Genomic DNA, 12299 nt, shown 5'->3' with positions numbered 1-12299 from the left:
GACAGCTCAGAGCCTGGAACCTGTTTCAGATTCTGTGTCTCCCTCTCTCTGACCCTCCCCCGTTCATGCTCTGTCTCTCTCTGTCTCAAAAATAAATAAACGTTAAAAAAAAAAATTAAAAAAATAAAGTGCATACTCTAGAATACACATACAAAATATCCACTATTTGTAATATCCCCAAGTTAGAAACCACCCAGATGTCCAAACTAAAATGGAAAAATTATAATATATTCATATAATGGAATAAGCAAAGCATAGCTACATACAATTACATGGATGAATCTTATAAACATTTTTAGCAAAAGAAGTCTCAAAGTCTATAATATAATTTGACTCATAAATTTCAAAAGTGAACTAAATATTTAGGGATGTATATATGGGTGTAAAACTATAAAGAAATGAAGAGTAGGACTGGTGTTAAAGAAGAGAGAAGGAGTGTGATGGGGAGAATCATGTGGGAACTTCAGAGGTGTTAGAAATACTGTATTTCTTGACAGGGTAGTTACACTACTGTTCACTTTATGATTTTAAAAGATGTGTGTATATACATACATACACGTATGTCTCATGTACTTTCTGTATATTCCACAATAAGAAAATATACAAATGGCCAGTAAATATGAAAAGACATTCAACCTCATTAGTAATTAGGAAAACAAAAATTAAAACCACAGTGATCACCCATCATGATTTACCTAAAAGGTAAGACTGATAATACCCATTTTTTCTGAGGTTACAAAGAAATAGGCATTCTTATATGCTATCAGTAGGAAAGTAAATCAATAAAGCCTTTTTGAAGAACAATGTGGCAATACAGACATCAATGTAAAACCCATATTATCTTGTGAATTATCAGTCCGAATTTCAAATACACTAATGAAATATTAGCACATGTACTCAAAATATATGTACAAAGATGTGTACCATTCACTGCAGCAGTTCTTGCAGTAGTAAAAAAAAAAAAAAAAAAAGAAATGAATGTCAATAAGGGAGTAATTACTAAAAGTGTCTATAACCATACCATGGAATACTACGCAGCTATTAAAAATTAAGATAAATCTCTATGAATTGGCATGGAAAGATCTCAAAGATATTAAGTGAACGACAGTCACAGAACAATACATACATAGCATAATCCTGTTTTTAAAATATAAATATGTACATATATCTTTATATAGATGTATGAAAAACAGACTACAAATTTAGACTCTAACCTATTAGCAGTGATTACCTCTCAGGAAGCAAGTGGTAAAGGGAGAAGCGGGGTAAAGAGGGCACTTTCACATCTTTCTCTATATAGTTGACCTACAAACAACTTGGGTTTGAACTGTGTGGTCTACTTATATTTCGTCAATGCAGGACTGTGTTATGATTTTCTTAACATTTTCTTTGCTCTAGCTTATTTTATTACAAGAATACAGTATTTAATACATATAAAATATGTGCTAATTGATCCTGTTATCAGTAAGGCTTCTTTCTGGTCAATAGTAAGCTATTAGTAGTTAAGTTTTCAGGAGTCAAAAGTTATACGCCCATTTCCCACTGCACAGGGGGTTGGTACCACTAGCCCCCAAGTTGTTCAAAGGTCAATTATATGCACAGATATTCTATGAATCTTTTGTAAGAACATATCCATGGGCTACTCGCATATTTTTAACAGGTGGCAATAGTGAACAACTGTATTGTTATTTATTCCATTCCAATGAGAACTGAATACATTTGGAAATAACTTGCTTTCAAAGCTAAGTCTTTTGTTGCTGGAGGGCCTGAGAGTGCCTATAGTTGTGTTACAGACCTGTCAGCCATCAAGTAATGAGTGTTGTGTAGGATACTAAGTGACTTGGTCTATCTCCAAGTTTGTCCCTTGAAAATATTTGCATACATTCTCCTATCCCAGCTTATCGGCAACAGCAATAATGTTTTCCCAAAGCACTTTGCTAAAGTAAATTCTGACGTACACATCAAATCACAAGCACAGCAAAGTGTAGATGTGGCTGTCAAGATACATGTTTAGATCTAAATTAGTAATCACATCCTGGGTGAGTGACTTTTGGAATAAGTAGTTTGTATTTGGATTCATAAGGAAGAACCTAGACCCCACTAAAAATCCCAAGATACAGCTTCTCTTTATCGTCCTCCCTCCCCTCACTCCCAGAGCCCTTTCCAAATCAAATACTTTCTTATAGAAGTGGGAGAGAGGGATTCCTGATCATGAGTTCTTTGGAACTGGTAGTGAATCAAAATAAAAAGCACTATCAGAGTATTTACGAAGGAAAATCCAACTACATGCATACATTTTGGTGTGCATTTTATTTTTGATTGGAAACATGTCCATATGAAGGAAAATTGCCAAAGTATCTTTTAATCTTAAAAGCTAGGCCCTTGCCTTGCTGTGTCAGAGGAAAGCAAAACTAAGCCAGTAATGCTGGAGACATCCCTATTTCCGTATGCCCACTGACAGGAGAGGAGCTGTCTAGGAAATGCCTTTTGATTGATGAACAGAGGAGAATCTATACACATATTAAATACAAATGGAAACACATCAGCACACACAAGTCATTAGCCTGATCCTCTGGCATCTACTAGCATGCATCTTCCAAGGATCTCTTATTCAATGGTGTAAGCACTTGGCCTCATTATGCCTCCTTATCAGCAAATACCTTTTTATTCCAGAATGGAAAACGAGCTGGGAATTAAATACATCCAATATTGATGCTTTATTTCTGTAAGTCACCAATAAGAGAATGAATTTAATTTTAATACATTTATTTTTGTGTGACTCTTAATAAAACACTTTCAAAACATTCTGTACATTTCAAGCCACTTAGAACCGCATTACATTCTATAAACGTGATTTGTTGGGATGAGGTGCCAAGATGTCTCTGTACAAAGATGTACAATATGTACAGTCACTATAAGTGCAAGCTGTGCAAAGCAGTCTAGAACACTAATTCATGCCAAGGCTTAGAAAACATTTCAACACTTAAGACTAAAGCTTGAAACTGCGTTGTCGCTTTTTCCTGGGCAAATGATTACTTTATAAACAAATATATGTATATGTCATATAGAAAGAATAGTTTGACTTCTCAGCTCAGTCAGCACCATGCAGCTGACTGGATACATTACAGGGCTGCTCTTCGAGGCCCCTCTCTCCAGGGCAACCATTTTGCCACACTGATTGTCTCATCACTGAGCGGCCGCCGCCACCGCCTTTGACTGAACCACAGCAACACTAGGAGCTTTAAATTTGGGGAGATAAAGGCCAAACTTGTTTTCAATGCCAGCAAAAGTGGCTGTGGCCAGTCTGTATCCACCGATGTGATCAGGATTGGCAGGAGGAAGGTCTGCGATGCGTGACTTAGGTGTTGGTTCTGAGCCAGAGGGCTTGCTGTTGATAGGAAAAAGCTAATGGTTAGTGCGCTCAAGACTGATGAGGACGGCACATGAGGATGGGAGAACACTTTCAGCCTCACCCATGTGCCACAAAGAGGAGTGTTCGTCCGAATAGTTCCTGGTCATCTATGCTACGTTTGTTATGATTTATAGCTGCTTGGAAAGCAACACATTCACATTTTTTTTTGGTGGTCTCAATTTATAAATAGGTCCACAGAAAAAAGATCAGAAACAAATACACTTAAATATTAAAACTCTCTGGGAAACAGGACCATGAGTGACTTTCTCTTTTACACTTTTCCATTTTCCAAATTTTCTGTACTAAGCATAAATTAGTCATAAAAAGTCGGGGCGCCTGGGTGGTGCAGTCGGTTAGGCGTCCGACTTCAGCCAGGTCACGATCTCGCGGTCCGGGAGTTCGAGCCCCGCGTCGGGCTCTGGGCGGATGGCTCAGAGCCTGGAGCCTGTTTCCGATTCTGTGTCTCCCTCTCTCTCTGCCCCTCCCCCGTTCATGCTCTGTCTCTCTCTGTCGCAAAAATAAACGTTGAAAAAAAAAAAATTTTTTTAAATAAAAAGTTTATATTTTTCTTTTATTCTGACATAGTTTAAAAAGGTAACTTTTGGGGCGCCTGGGGGGCTCAACTGGTTGAGCGTTCGACTTCGGCTCAGGTCATGATCTCACAGTCTGTGAGTTCGAGCCCCACGTCGGGCTCCATGCTGACAGCTAGGAGCCTGGAGCCTGCTTCAGATTCTGTGTCTCCCTCTCTCTCTATGCCCCTCCCCTGCCCACACTCTGTCTGTGTCTCTCAAAATAATAATAAAAAAAAAAAATTTAAAAAGCTAACTTTTTAAATAGTAAACTCATGAAGTATTACTAAATTTAAAGAGAAATAGAGAGAACTCTTACTTTGACACAATCTGAAAGCATAGGAAAGCCTGGAATTGTGAGACTACTATTCTTACTTCCTTTGTTTAAGTCCCTCTACTTCTTGGTTCAACAGCTAATTTCCTATTTGGCCTCTGAGCAAGAAAGGGGGTCAAAGGTTTATGAGATGAAGACCCAGATACGGGATTTGATCATCTGCTGAAAAGCTGATAAGTACTTGCTCGGGTACAACCTTCCCCCCTCAGCAGATTCAACAAGTAGTTCCTTTTCTTCTCAGAACAGACTTCAAGTGGCCCAATTTCTGACCTAGATCTCACCACTGATTATGTCCATGGGCATAACCTCTCTTTTTTTCCTGTTTGTTAGCTCTAAGAACACCTATACCTATCTAGTCATAAATTATGGTGAATAACGAAGTCTTGGAGGTATGAAAGGGCTTGATGGAGCCTTTGAAACAAAGTTCATTAAAATGTTACTAACACAGATTTACATTACTTCTGGTTAAAAGACCATACAATAAATTCAAATAATAAGGACCTAGATCCATGAAGCTCAGTATTTGCTTATACTAAAAAAGATAATTTATTCACATAACATTTTAATTTGCTGCTTGCCTTCACTTTCCCCAAGTAACTGCTTAATACGGTGTATGATGTCCCCCTACCAAGGTCTCACTCCCCTGATACTGAAGCTTCTCAAGCCCACTGTTTTATTTATTTATTTATTTTTTTTTTTTTTTTTTTTTTTACATAGGCTTCGTGCCCAGTGTGCAGTCCCACGCAGGGGTTGAACTCACAACCCCGAGATCAAGACCTGAGCTGAGATCAAGAGTTGGATGCTTAGCCAACTGGGCCACCCAGGCACCCCAAGCCCACTGTTTGTTTTAAATGCACTGGTCCTGTAGGATTCTCTGTCGTCCTAGTTTCTAATAGTTTCAAAAATGCCTTTGTAGGCCAAAGGCCTACTTTGATTTTGGTGCTTTCTTTTACAAGGAGTTGAACAGCTGCACTTACAGGCCTCCAAAATCAATGTAAAACCACCGCTGGAGAAGTTCATAGGTGACCAAGGTAACACCAAACTGGGGAGAAGATCGAAACACTCGAGCTGAAAAAGATGGGAGTGGGGATACTTAACATGGCTGTGGCAAAGCCGACCAGTGAGTAATGGGAGCAGGTCCCTAACACCAGACAGCCATTCTGTACGGCCCTAGTCCCTACCTGCAGTCCCCTTCCAAAATGCTGAGGGCCCCTCTTCCCGGAGTATCTTCCTGAAACAGTCAATGACACCACTGTATGTCGTCTGGCCAGCACGGGCGGCCACTTGCAATCTTGTCTTGATGACATCAGCGGGGGTCACCAGAGAAGCAGCAGGCACACCTTTCAGGAGAAAGGCACATGTAAGTCATCCAAAGTACCTCATAAAGAACAGACATACTGCTAACATCTAACAATACAATTAGCAACTTTAACTGCTCTAACTCAAAGTTTCTTAAATAGATGCCTGGGCACTCACGGAAAAAAGGACACATAAGCCTACTAGCTGCTTCAATGTGGAACAGAATTCTTTTTTCTTTATGCATGATCCCAAAGAACTGTGACAGGAAAAAATGCAGCAATATTACCAGGATGATTCCCAAGTATTCCTCTTTAGGTTTCAATTATTTTACCTCCTTTTTTTGGTAAATAAGACACAAGTATTTATGTATATAGTAAGAAATGAGGACACTGTCCATTTAATGAGATGTTAAATGTACCTGACAACAAACCAGTGGTTTTTGCTGATTCTTGTCATCTTACTGTGCAAGGTGACTGTCAGTACTCATATCCACTCACCTGTTTGAGGGCTAACTCAAGAGTTGACTGGGACTCCTTTCAGACATGCTTACATGACAGAAGTCATTACAATTGGAGCAGAGGCAGCCAGGCAACCAGTTAAGGAACAATATGAGAACCGATCATCAAAAGGCCTTATTATCTATCCCCCGTGCGTGAGCTCCCGGGGGTCATGCTGAGATTGATCAGCAGCGGGACACCCAAAATGGATTTCACAACCACGTCTTTCACATAAAACAAAGCAGGGAATAAGGGAGCAAGATAACCTTCCTCAGGGGGAAGATATTCAAATGGCCTGAATATCACTGAATCATCACCAGGCAGGTGGAGCTAGTGGACTTTGTGGGAGCCTGTTACAGGATAATGCGAATACCCCCCCTTCCACATGGCCCTGCACCGTATTCAGATGAAACAAGGAAAATTGCCTGTCTTTGGAATGTTCTGAATTCTAAATGTTCCCAGGCCCTGCCAGCAAGGCTTTACTGGAAAAAAAATGAGAAAAAATCATCTTCCATTATGAAAACTTGACATCGAGTATCTGTGGGCAAAAAGTTGGTGCTGACAGTTCCATGGAAATGTTTCCTTGGTTCCATCAACTGTTGGCAAAATGCCTGTCCACGATTAGACTGTTCTTTGGCTGGTTTTTTGCTGCTGACTGGAAAGCACAGGCCAAAGTCTGGAGGGAAAATTTCCTGGCCCCATTTAAAACTGGGAGCCTTTGGTGAGTACCCAAAAGAGGCTGGATGAGCACTCAGTGCCAAGACAGAGCAGATAGTTTTTCTGGCTTTCAAATGTGCAGTTGACTGAAATAGCAAAGGCCAGAGGACACGGGATTTGGTAGACCCCAAATAAGGACTCAGAGCTCCCTGGAGAGTTTTTTAACCATCACAAGTCATTCCCTGTCATCGTGGGCGAGGACAAGAACATGGTCCATCCCAACACCCTTAGAGCCCCACCATACGCACCCCACACTTCAGGAAGTGCTCAGGCTGTTCTGCTGTATAGCCAGGGCACCAGAGGAGAACGAACCCAGTGAGAGCTATACGGCACCATGAGTCCAGGCAGTTAGACCTACACCAGCATCTGGGGACTCCGTTTGGGTCTGTGTACACCCTTCATGTTTCTATCTCTGACCAGCAGTAATGAAGAGCAAACACATGCCTTTTCCTTCCTCTGTCATTTCTGAGTGCCGGTGCAGCCAAGGACACGTGGTCCTCCCCTACTATCCCCAGTCAGCTCCTTCAAGAGGAAGGCTAGGCCTGTGCGATCAAAAGAAAACATCTTAGTACCTGCCTGCATGTGTTAGGCTCCTCTTTCAGATGGAATTTCTTTTGTGTCTAATTTGGGATCTTAGACCAGATGAAGATTTTCATTTATCCCACTGACATTTTTTGAGCTCCTATTATTACCATGCTGGCCACGAAGGGATAGTAAGGATAAAGAGAATAAAACTCCTCCCTGCAAAAAGCTCCCAGCCTAGTACAGAAGATAAAACTTACGCAAACAAGTATTATTAAAGAAAGTGTTAAAGGGCAGAGAAGAGATGCCCATTTGAGTATGGGGTAGTTTGCTGGGAAAGTACTGCTTACTTTGATCTAATTAGAATGACGGTAGAAGGAACACTGACAGTATCATGAGGAAAGCTCAAGTTCTAAGGCAAATCATGGGGACTCCAACATGCAGAAATAGCAAGTGAGGCAGGCTAGACCTGGGCATCACATAAGATACAATGAAGCAACTGATTTGATGAAGAATTTTTCCACCTTAATGCTTAGCTTGGCTACACCCAAGGTTTCAGGGGAATGGGAGGCGCACATTAATGATGAAAGCCCAATTTAGATGGGCAGATCTAATTTGGCTCTGAGTTGCTAAGCTGCATTATGCTGTTTATCCACAGTATGCAAATGTAATTAACTCTCATCAGAATTAGAGCACATCCCACAAAGGAAAAAAAGTGATCATATTTAAACTAAGTCAGATACAAACAATAACCCTTCCAGAAATAAAGGCAGACGGTACACAGAGATTCTGTACTTCTTAAAGAGAATGGGGGAAGGGTTCTTTGGTTTAAAAAAGAAAATTCTAGTTACCTGCCATGGCTCCAGCTGCAAGGAGATTTATACCTCCCACGTGTCCATTTTCATCAGCCAGAAGTAGTTTACAATGAGCATAAACAGGAAAATAAATTGCAGAGAAGGGAATGTCTCGGAGGAAACACGCTTTGGCACCCTGTCACAAGTGAGGAAATAGTGCAAAACAGTTATGTAAACAGGGCCATGAATGCCCATAAGGGATCCAGGGTGACAAGTATTAGGTATTCCCTCAAACAGCATGGGGACTGATGTGGAATAGAAATGGGGGGCGGGGGGGTGGGGGGTGGCGAGAGGAGCATAGACAAATATACATGGCTCAAAGTTTGAGAAAGGCTTGTGGACTCGAGTCCTAGAGTTCATTAAGTGGGTAATGATGTTATCCTGATAACTAAGAATTTTCTGGCATTTCCAATACAGATTGAGATTTTTTAATGTTTATTTATTTTTGAGAGAGAGAGAGAGAGAGAGAGAGAGAAAGCGAGCACAAGCAGGGGAGGGGCAGAGACAGAGGGAGGCACAGAATCTGAAGCAGGCTCCAGGCTCCGAGCCGTCAGCACAGAGCCCAACGCAGGGCTCAAACCATGAGCCGTGAGATCATGACCTAAGCCAAAGTTGGATGCTCAACCAAGCCACCCAGGCACCCCCAGATTCAGATTCTAAGGTTAAAAAAATTTAATTCTCAAACTTCCAGGCTGCTTGTTCCGTGTGGCTTTGGTGGATGCAATGGGGAAGGACATGAGTGGCAACAGACTTGGAAACCCAAGGTTAATAGCTTGATTCCAAAGTAAGCAGCAAAGGCAGCCCACAGTTCTAACAATTCACCAATTCGATCTACACAGCTTAGAACCCATGGAGTACCAGTTAAGAAGCTACAGACAATGGCAGTGGAAAAGAAAGGTGACTATTCTACAAAAGGGGAAAAAAGAAACCACCAATCTTCCCTCCTGGGCCCCCATGTCCTGAACAGCAGAGGAGGGGCGGGGGTGGGGAACTAGGACAAATTATTTTAGCGGAAGTTTCCACGGGAGTAGAAAGCTCACAATAAATGCCTCCCTCGGCTTGGTTAGTAGCCCATGCTATTCTACTGCCCAGGGCTTTATCTAGCCAGGCAAATACACTGTCTTTGGCACTTGTTTCCCTAATGGTTCTGTTTTCAAAAGACAAACTCAAACATTAAAAAAAAAAATTCCAAGAACTCTCTGAAGAATGATACAGACAGAAACAGTATCAATAAATTTAGCTCTCAAAGGTAATTCCAAAAAAAGGATGGAAATTGCGGGTGAAGGGGAGGGAATGTATACAGAACTCTCCCAAGATTCAAGCATCATTGGTTTACTGGTCTCCCAAGAGCCCTGTACCTGTGTGAATCTAATCTAGAGAAATTCTAATTTCTAATTTGCAGCTCCAGAAGCCAATTTACACATTTCTACAGCAACAGATCTATAAATAAACCAGATGCTGTGGAAACACAGTTGTCTAATAGCAGCTAAATTTACGTATTCCCCTCTTATACCAGGCAAAAGAATGGAAAGAAATACTCTTCCTTGTTTAAGAAAAATAATAGCTTCTGCTCCATTACATCTGATCTGTAATGATGGGAGTAAGTATACCTGCAGGGAAGGAATCTGTTGACTGGCATTCTGCTAAAGTACAGTACACTCTGGTTTTGTTTTTTTTTTTTTTTTAATGGAATTCATTATTGACAAATCCTACCACTTAACTTCTTAAGACCTGAATTCTACCAAACTCTACTACTGTTTCACTGTGGTCAAATTATTAAGACAAACAGAAGCTCCTACTGGGAAGATAACAATAGAGATAACTCAGACTCAAAATAAACACAAGACTATTTTGAAGTCCTAAAACAGCCCAAAGAGAACACCAAAGAAACTTTTCCCAAACCTGTGGTCAAATAAAAGGCTGTGAGCCTAAAGCCAGCAGGTCTGCAGTGCTGGCCTCCCTGCTGGCAGCCTCATAAAAGCCTGAAGATGACAACAGGAGAGTGTGTTTGTATATCCCACTGCCTCTAATAGAAGTGTCCTGATTTTTTCTTTTTGTCTGATTTTGTACTCAAGGGACTACCCTGCTGGACAAAATTACTTTTCCAGTTTGGAGGGAGAAGCCTGGTTTCCACATTCTTTCACGGTTCTATTGAGTACATTATAAGCTGTCTACTGAGATAACCCAAGGGAATCTACCCACCTTATACAGACCAAAAAGTCCCAGGTCCCGGAGTACATTCAGGGCACTGACCCTGGGTCCTGTGGTGATTTCTCCAGCTACCTGCAGGCGAATCTTTACTATCTCCAATGGATTAGTAAAGATGACTTGAGAGCCGCCAGCCTGTAGGCAAGGGAGGAGAGACAGAAGCAGATTTCCAAATCAGAGACCGACTGACAGTGTAACCAAGAAAAATCCAGAAAAGCCTCTACATGGTACCACTTTTCTCTTCCCTCTTCACAGGAGACTGAGAGTCCCACGCTTCGGCCAATAATGGAGGGGCCCACAGGGATGGTCCCAAATTCAAGTCAATCTATGTCTGGGTTTGTTTCTATCTGAAATGTCAGGAGTATTTCTCAGACCAGTTTTTCCAGAGTCAACTCAGCACCCAAAATGGCAAAACTAATAAACTCATTTGGAAAACAAAAGTGAAGCCAGATGAGGCAGTGGGGAGTTCCCCAATGAAAGGGAAAGAGATGGCAGAAGACCGGTTGGTATCTTTTGTAAGCTGGAGGTAAAATTTGGATCTACAGTTGTTTTTTTTCTTTTCTTAGCAATCATTCTTTTTAGCTCAGCCACCCATTTCCACTGCCGTGGATTGTAAAGCAATTAACACAACTTCGCCCCCACAGACGTGCCTTAAGTCAGAGGGGAAAAGTCTCCCATGGTTCAAATTCTAAAATATATTATCCTGAGCAAAACTCTGGAGACAGATACAGAGCTAAAAGGAGAGAATGTAGAAAGACACTTTCAGTATTAAGACAAAACCAGAAAAACTCTGCTAGGAAGTGGAACCTCTAGTTACCACGAGTACAAAACTGGCAAATCAAAGCCACACTCCACAATGGTGGTGAGTGACAGGGATTTGAATTCGGATAATGAGGGTGTATTTGCATCTGAAATCTGTTAACTAGTCGAGGAGAAAAAAAAGAAGAATGTTTAACAAAACTGCTACCAACTTTTTTTTTTTTTTTTTTTTTTTGGTTTTTGTAAGAAAGTAAAAAACGTATATGGGTGTGTGTATGTGTATGGATACATAAAAATACATTTGTTAAAACATAAATAAATATATACATCTCCATGAAGTGGAAAAATCTCATTTGCACATCTTCATCTGAACTGCAGTTGTTTATATTACACGATCATAACCATATTCATATAGTCATAATTATATTCTATAATCGTAACTTCACTGCAACAGCAAGTCACATGTGAATCAGGAAACAGGAAAGGCCTCACTGGGGTACTATAGTTCCACAGGTATAGAAATATTGCAAACGATACCCATAAAACCCAACACTACCTTCACCCCCATCCCTGTTCATTTATCTAAAACCCACAGTCCTTCCAGTCCTACTTTCACGGGGCAGCAAGTCTCAGCCATTCTGCTAACTGGCCAGAGCTGGAAACCCCTCAACTACGCCTGCTCCAATCCTGACCCCTCACTCCCATCCATGACATCCACGACTGCCAACACTGACGCGAGATTCCTTTCCACTTCGTGGGCAGCTTACTGTCCTGGATCCCCCAGGGCCCTAATCCCCTTTTTGTCCACCAAGCTCAGGGGGCAAGCAATTTGCTGTCTCTCTCTGGGTCTCCTGCAGCTCCCAAGTCGACAATCCAGACCACTGGCACACAAGTCCCCGAATGATACGTGACCCAATTTTACATGTTGATTTGCCTGTGTTTCCCTCTCTTTTAATCTGTTGCACTGCAGGCAGAAGGAAGCATTTCAATGTTTCAATCTAAGCAAACAATACTTTCAAAAGGATTGCTGGGTAAAAAATTATGTTAAAATGATAATCCAAGTAATTGCTCCTGCAGCTAGTATTAAAGACCAAACGAATTGAAAAAGTTTACTACTTCCCTGAAATC

At 41.1% G+C, this 12299-nt stretch overlaps 1 protein-coding gene across 2 annotated transcripts in view; it reads right to left on the bottom strand.

Annotated features, from left to right (window-relative positions):
- Positions 1-2749: 2749 nt before the first annotated feature.
- SLC25A12 (solute carrier family 25 member 12) overlaps positions 2750-12299 on the bottom strand; it is a 103076-nt gene continuing 93526 nt past the window's right edge. For both annotated transcript variants that reach the window (XM_047083589.1, XM_047083590.1), the window contains 5 exons: positions 10407-10547; positions 8202-8340; positions 5497-5655; positions 5293-5383; positions 2750-3388 (listed from right to left, as the gene is read on the bottom strand). In XM_047083589.1, the coding sequence (XP_046939545.1) occupies positions 3187-3388; positions 5293-5383; positions 5497-5655; positions 8202-8340; positions 10407-10547 (732 nt within the window). In that variant the 3' untranslated portion in view covers positions 2750-3186. The remainder of the gene's footprint in view (positions 3389-5292; positions 5384-5496; positions 5656-8201; positions 8341-10406; positions 10548-12299) is intronic.

The sequence above is a fragment of the Lynx rufus genome, unplaced genomic scaffold (genome assembly GCF_022079265.1).
Source record: "Lynx rufus isolate CCGP_SWC_20201006 ecotype Redwood Valley unplaced genomic scaffold, mLynRuf1.p SCAF_2, whole genome shotgun sequence".
NCBI lineage: Eukaryota > Metazoa > Chordata > Mammalia > Carnivora > Felidae > Lynx > Lynx rufus.
This window is presented reverse-complemented; position numbering and strand designations above follow the sequence as displayed.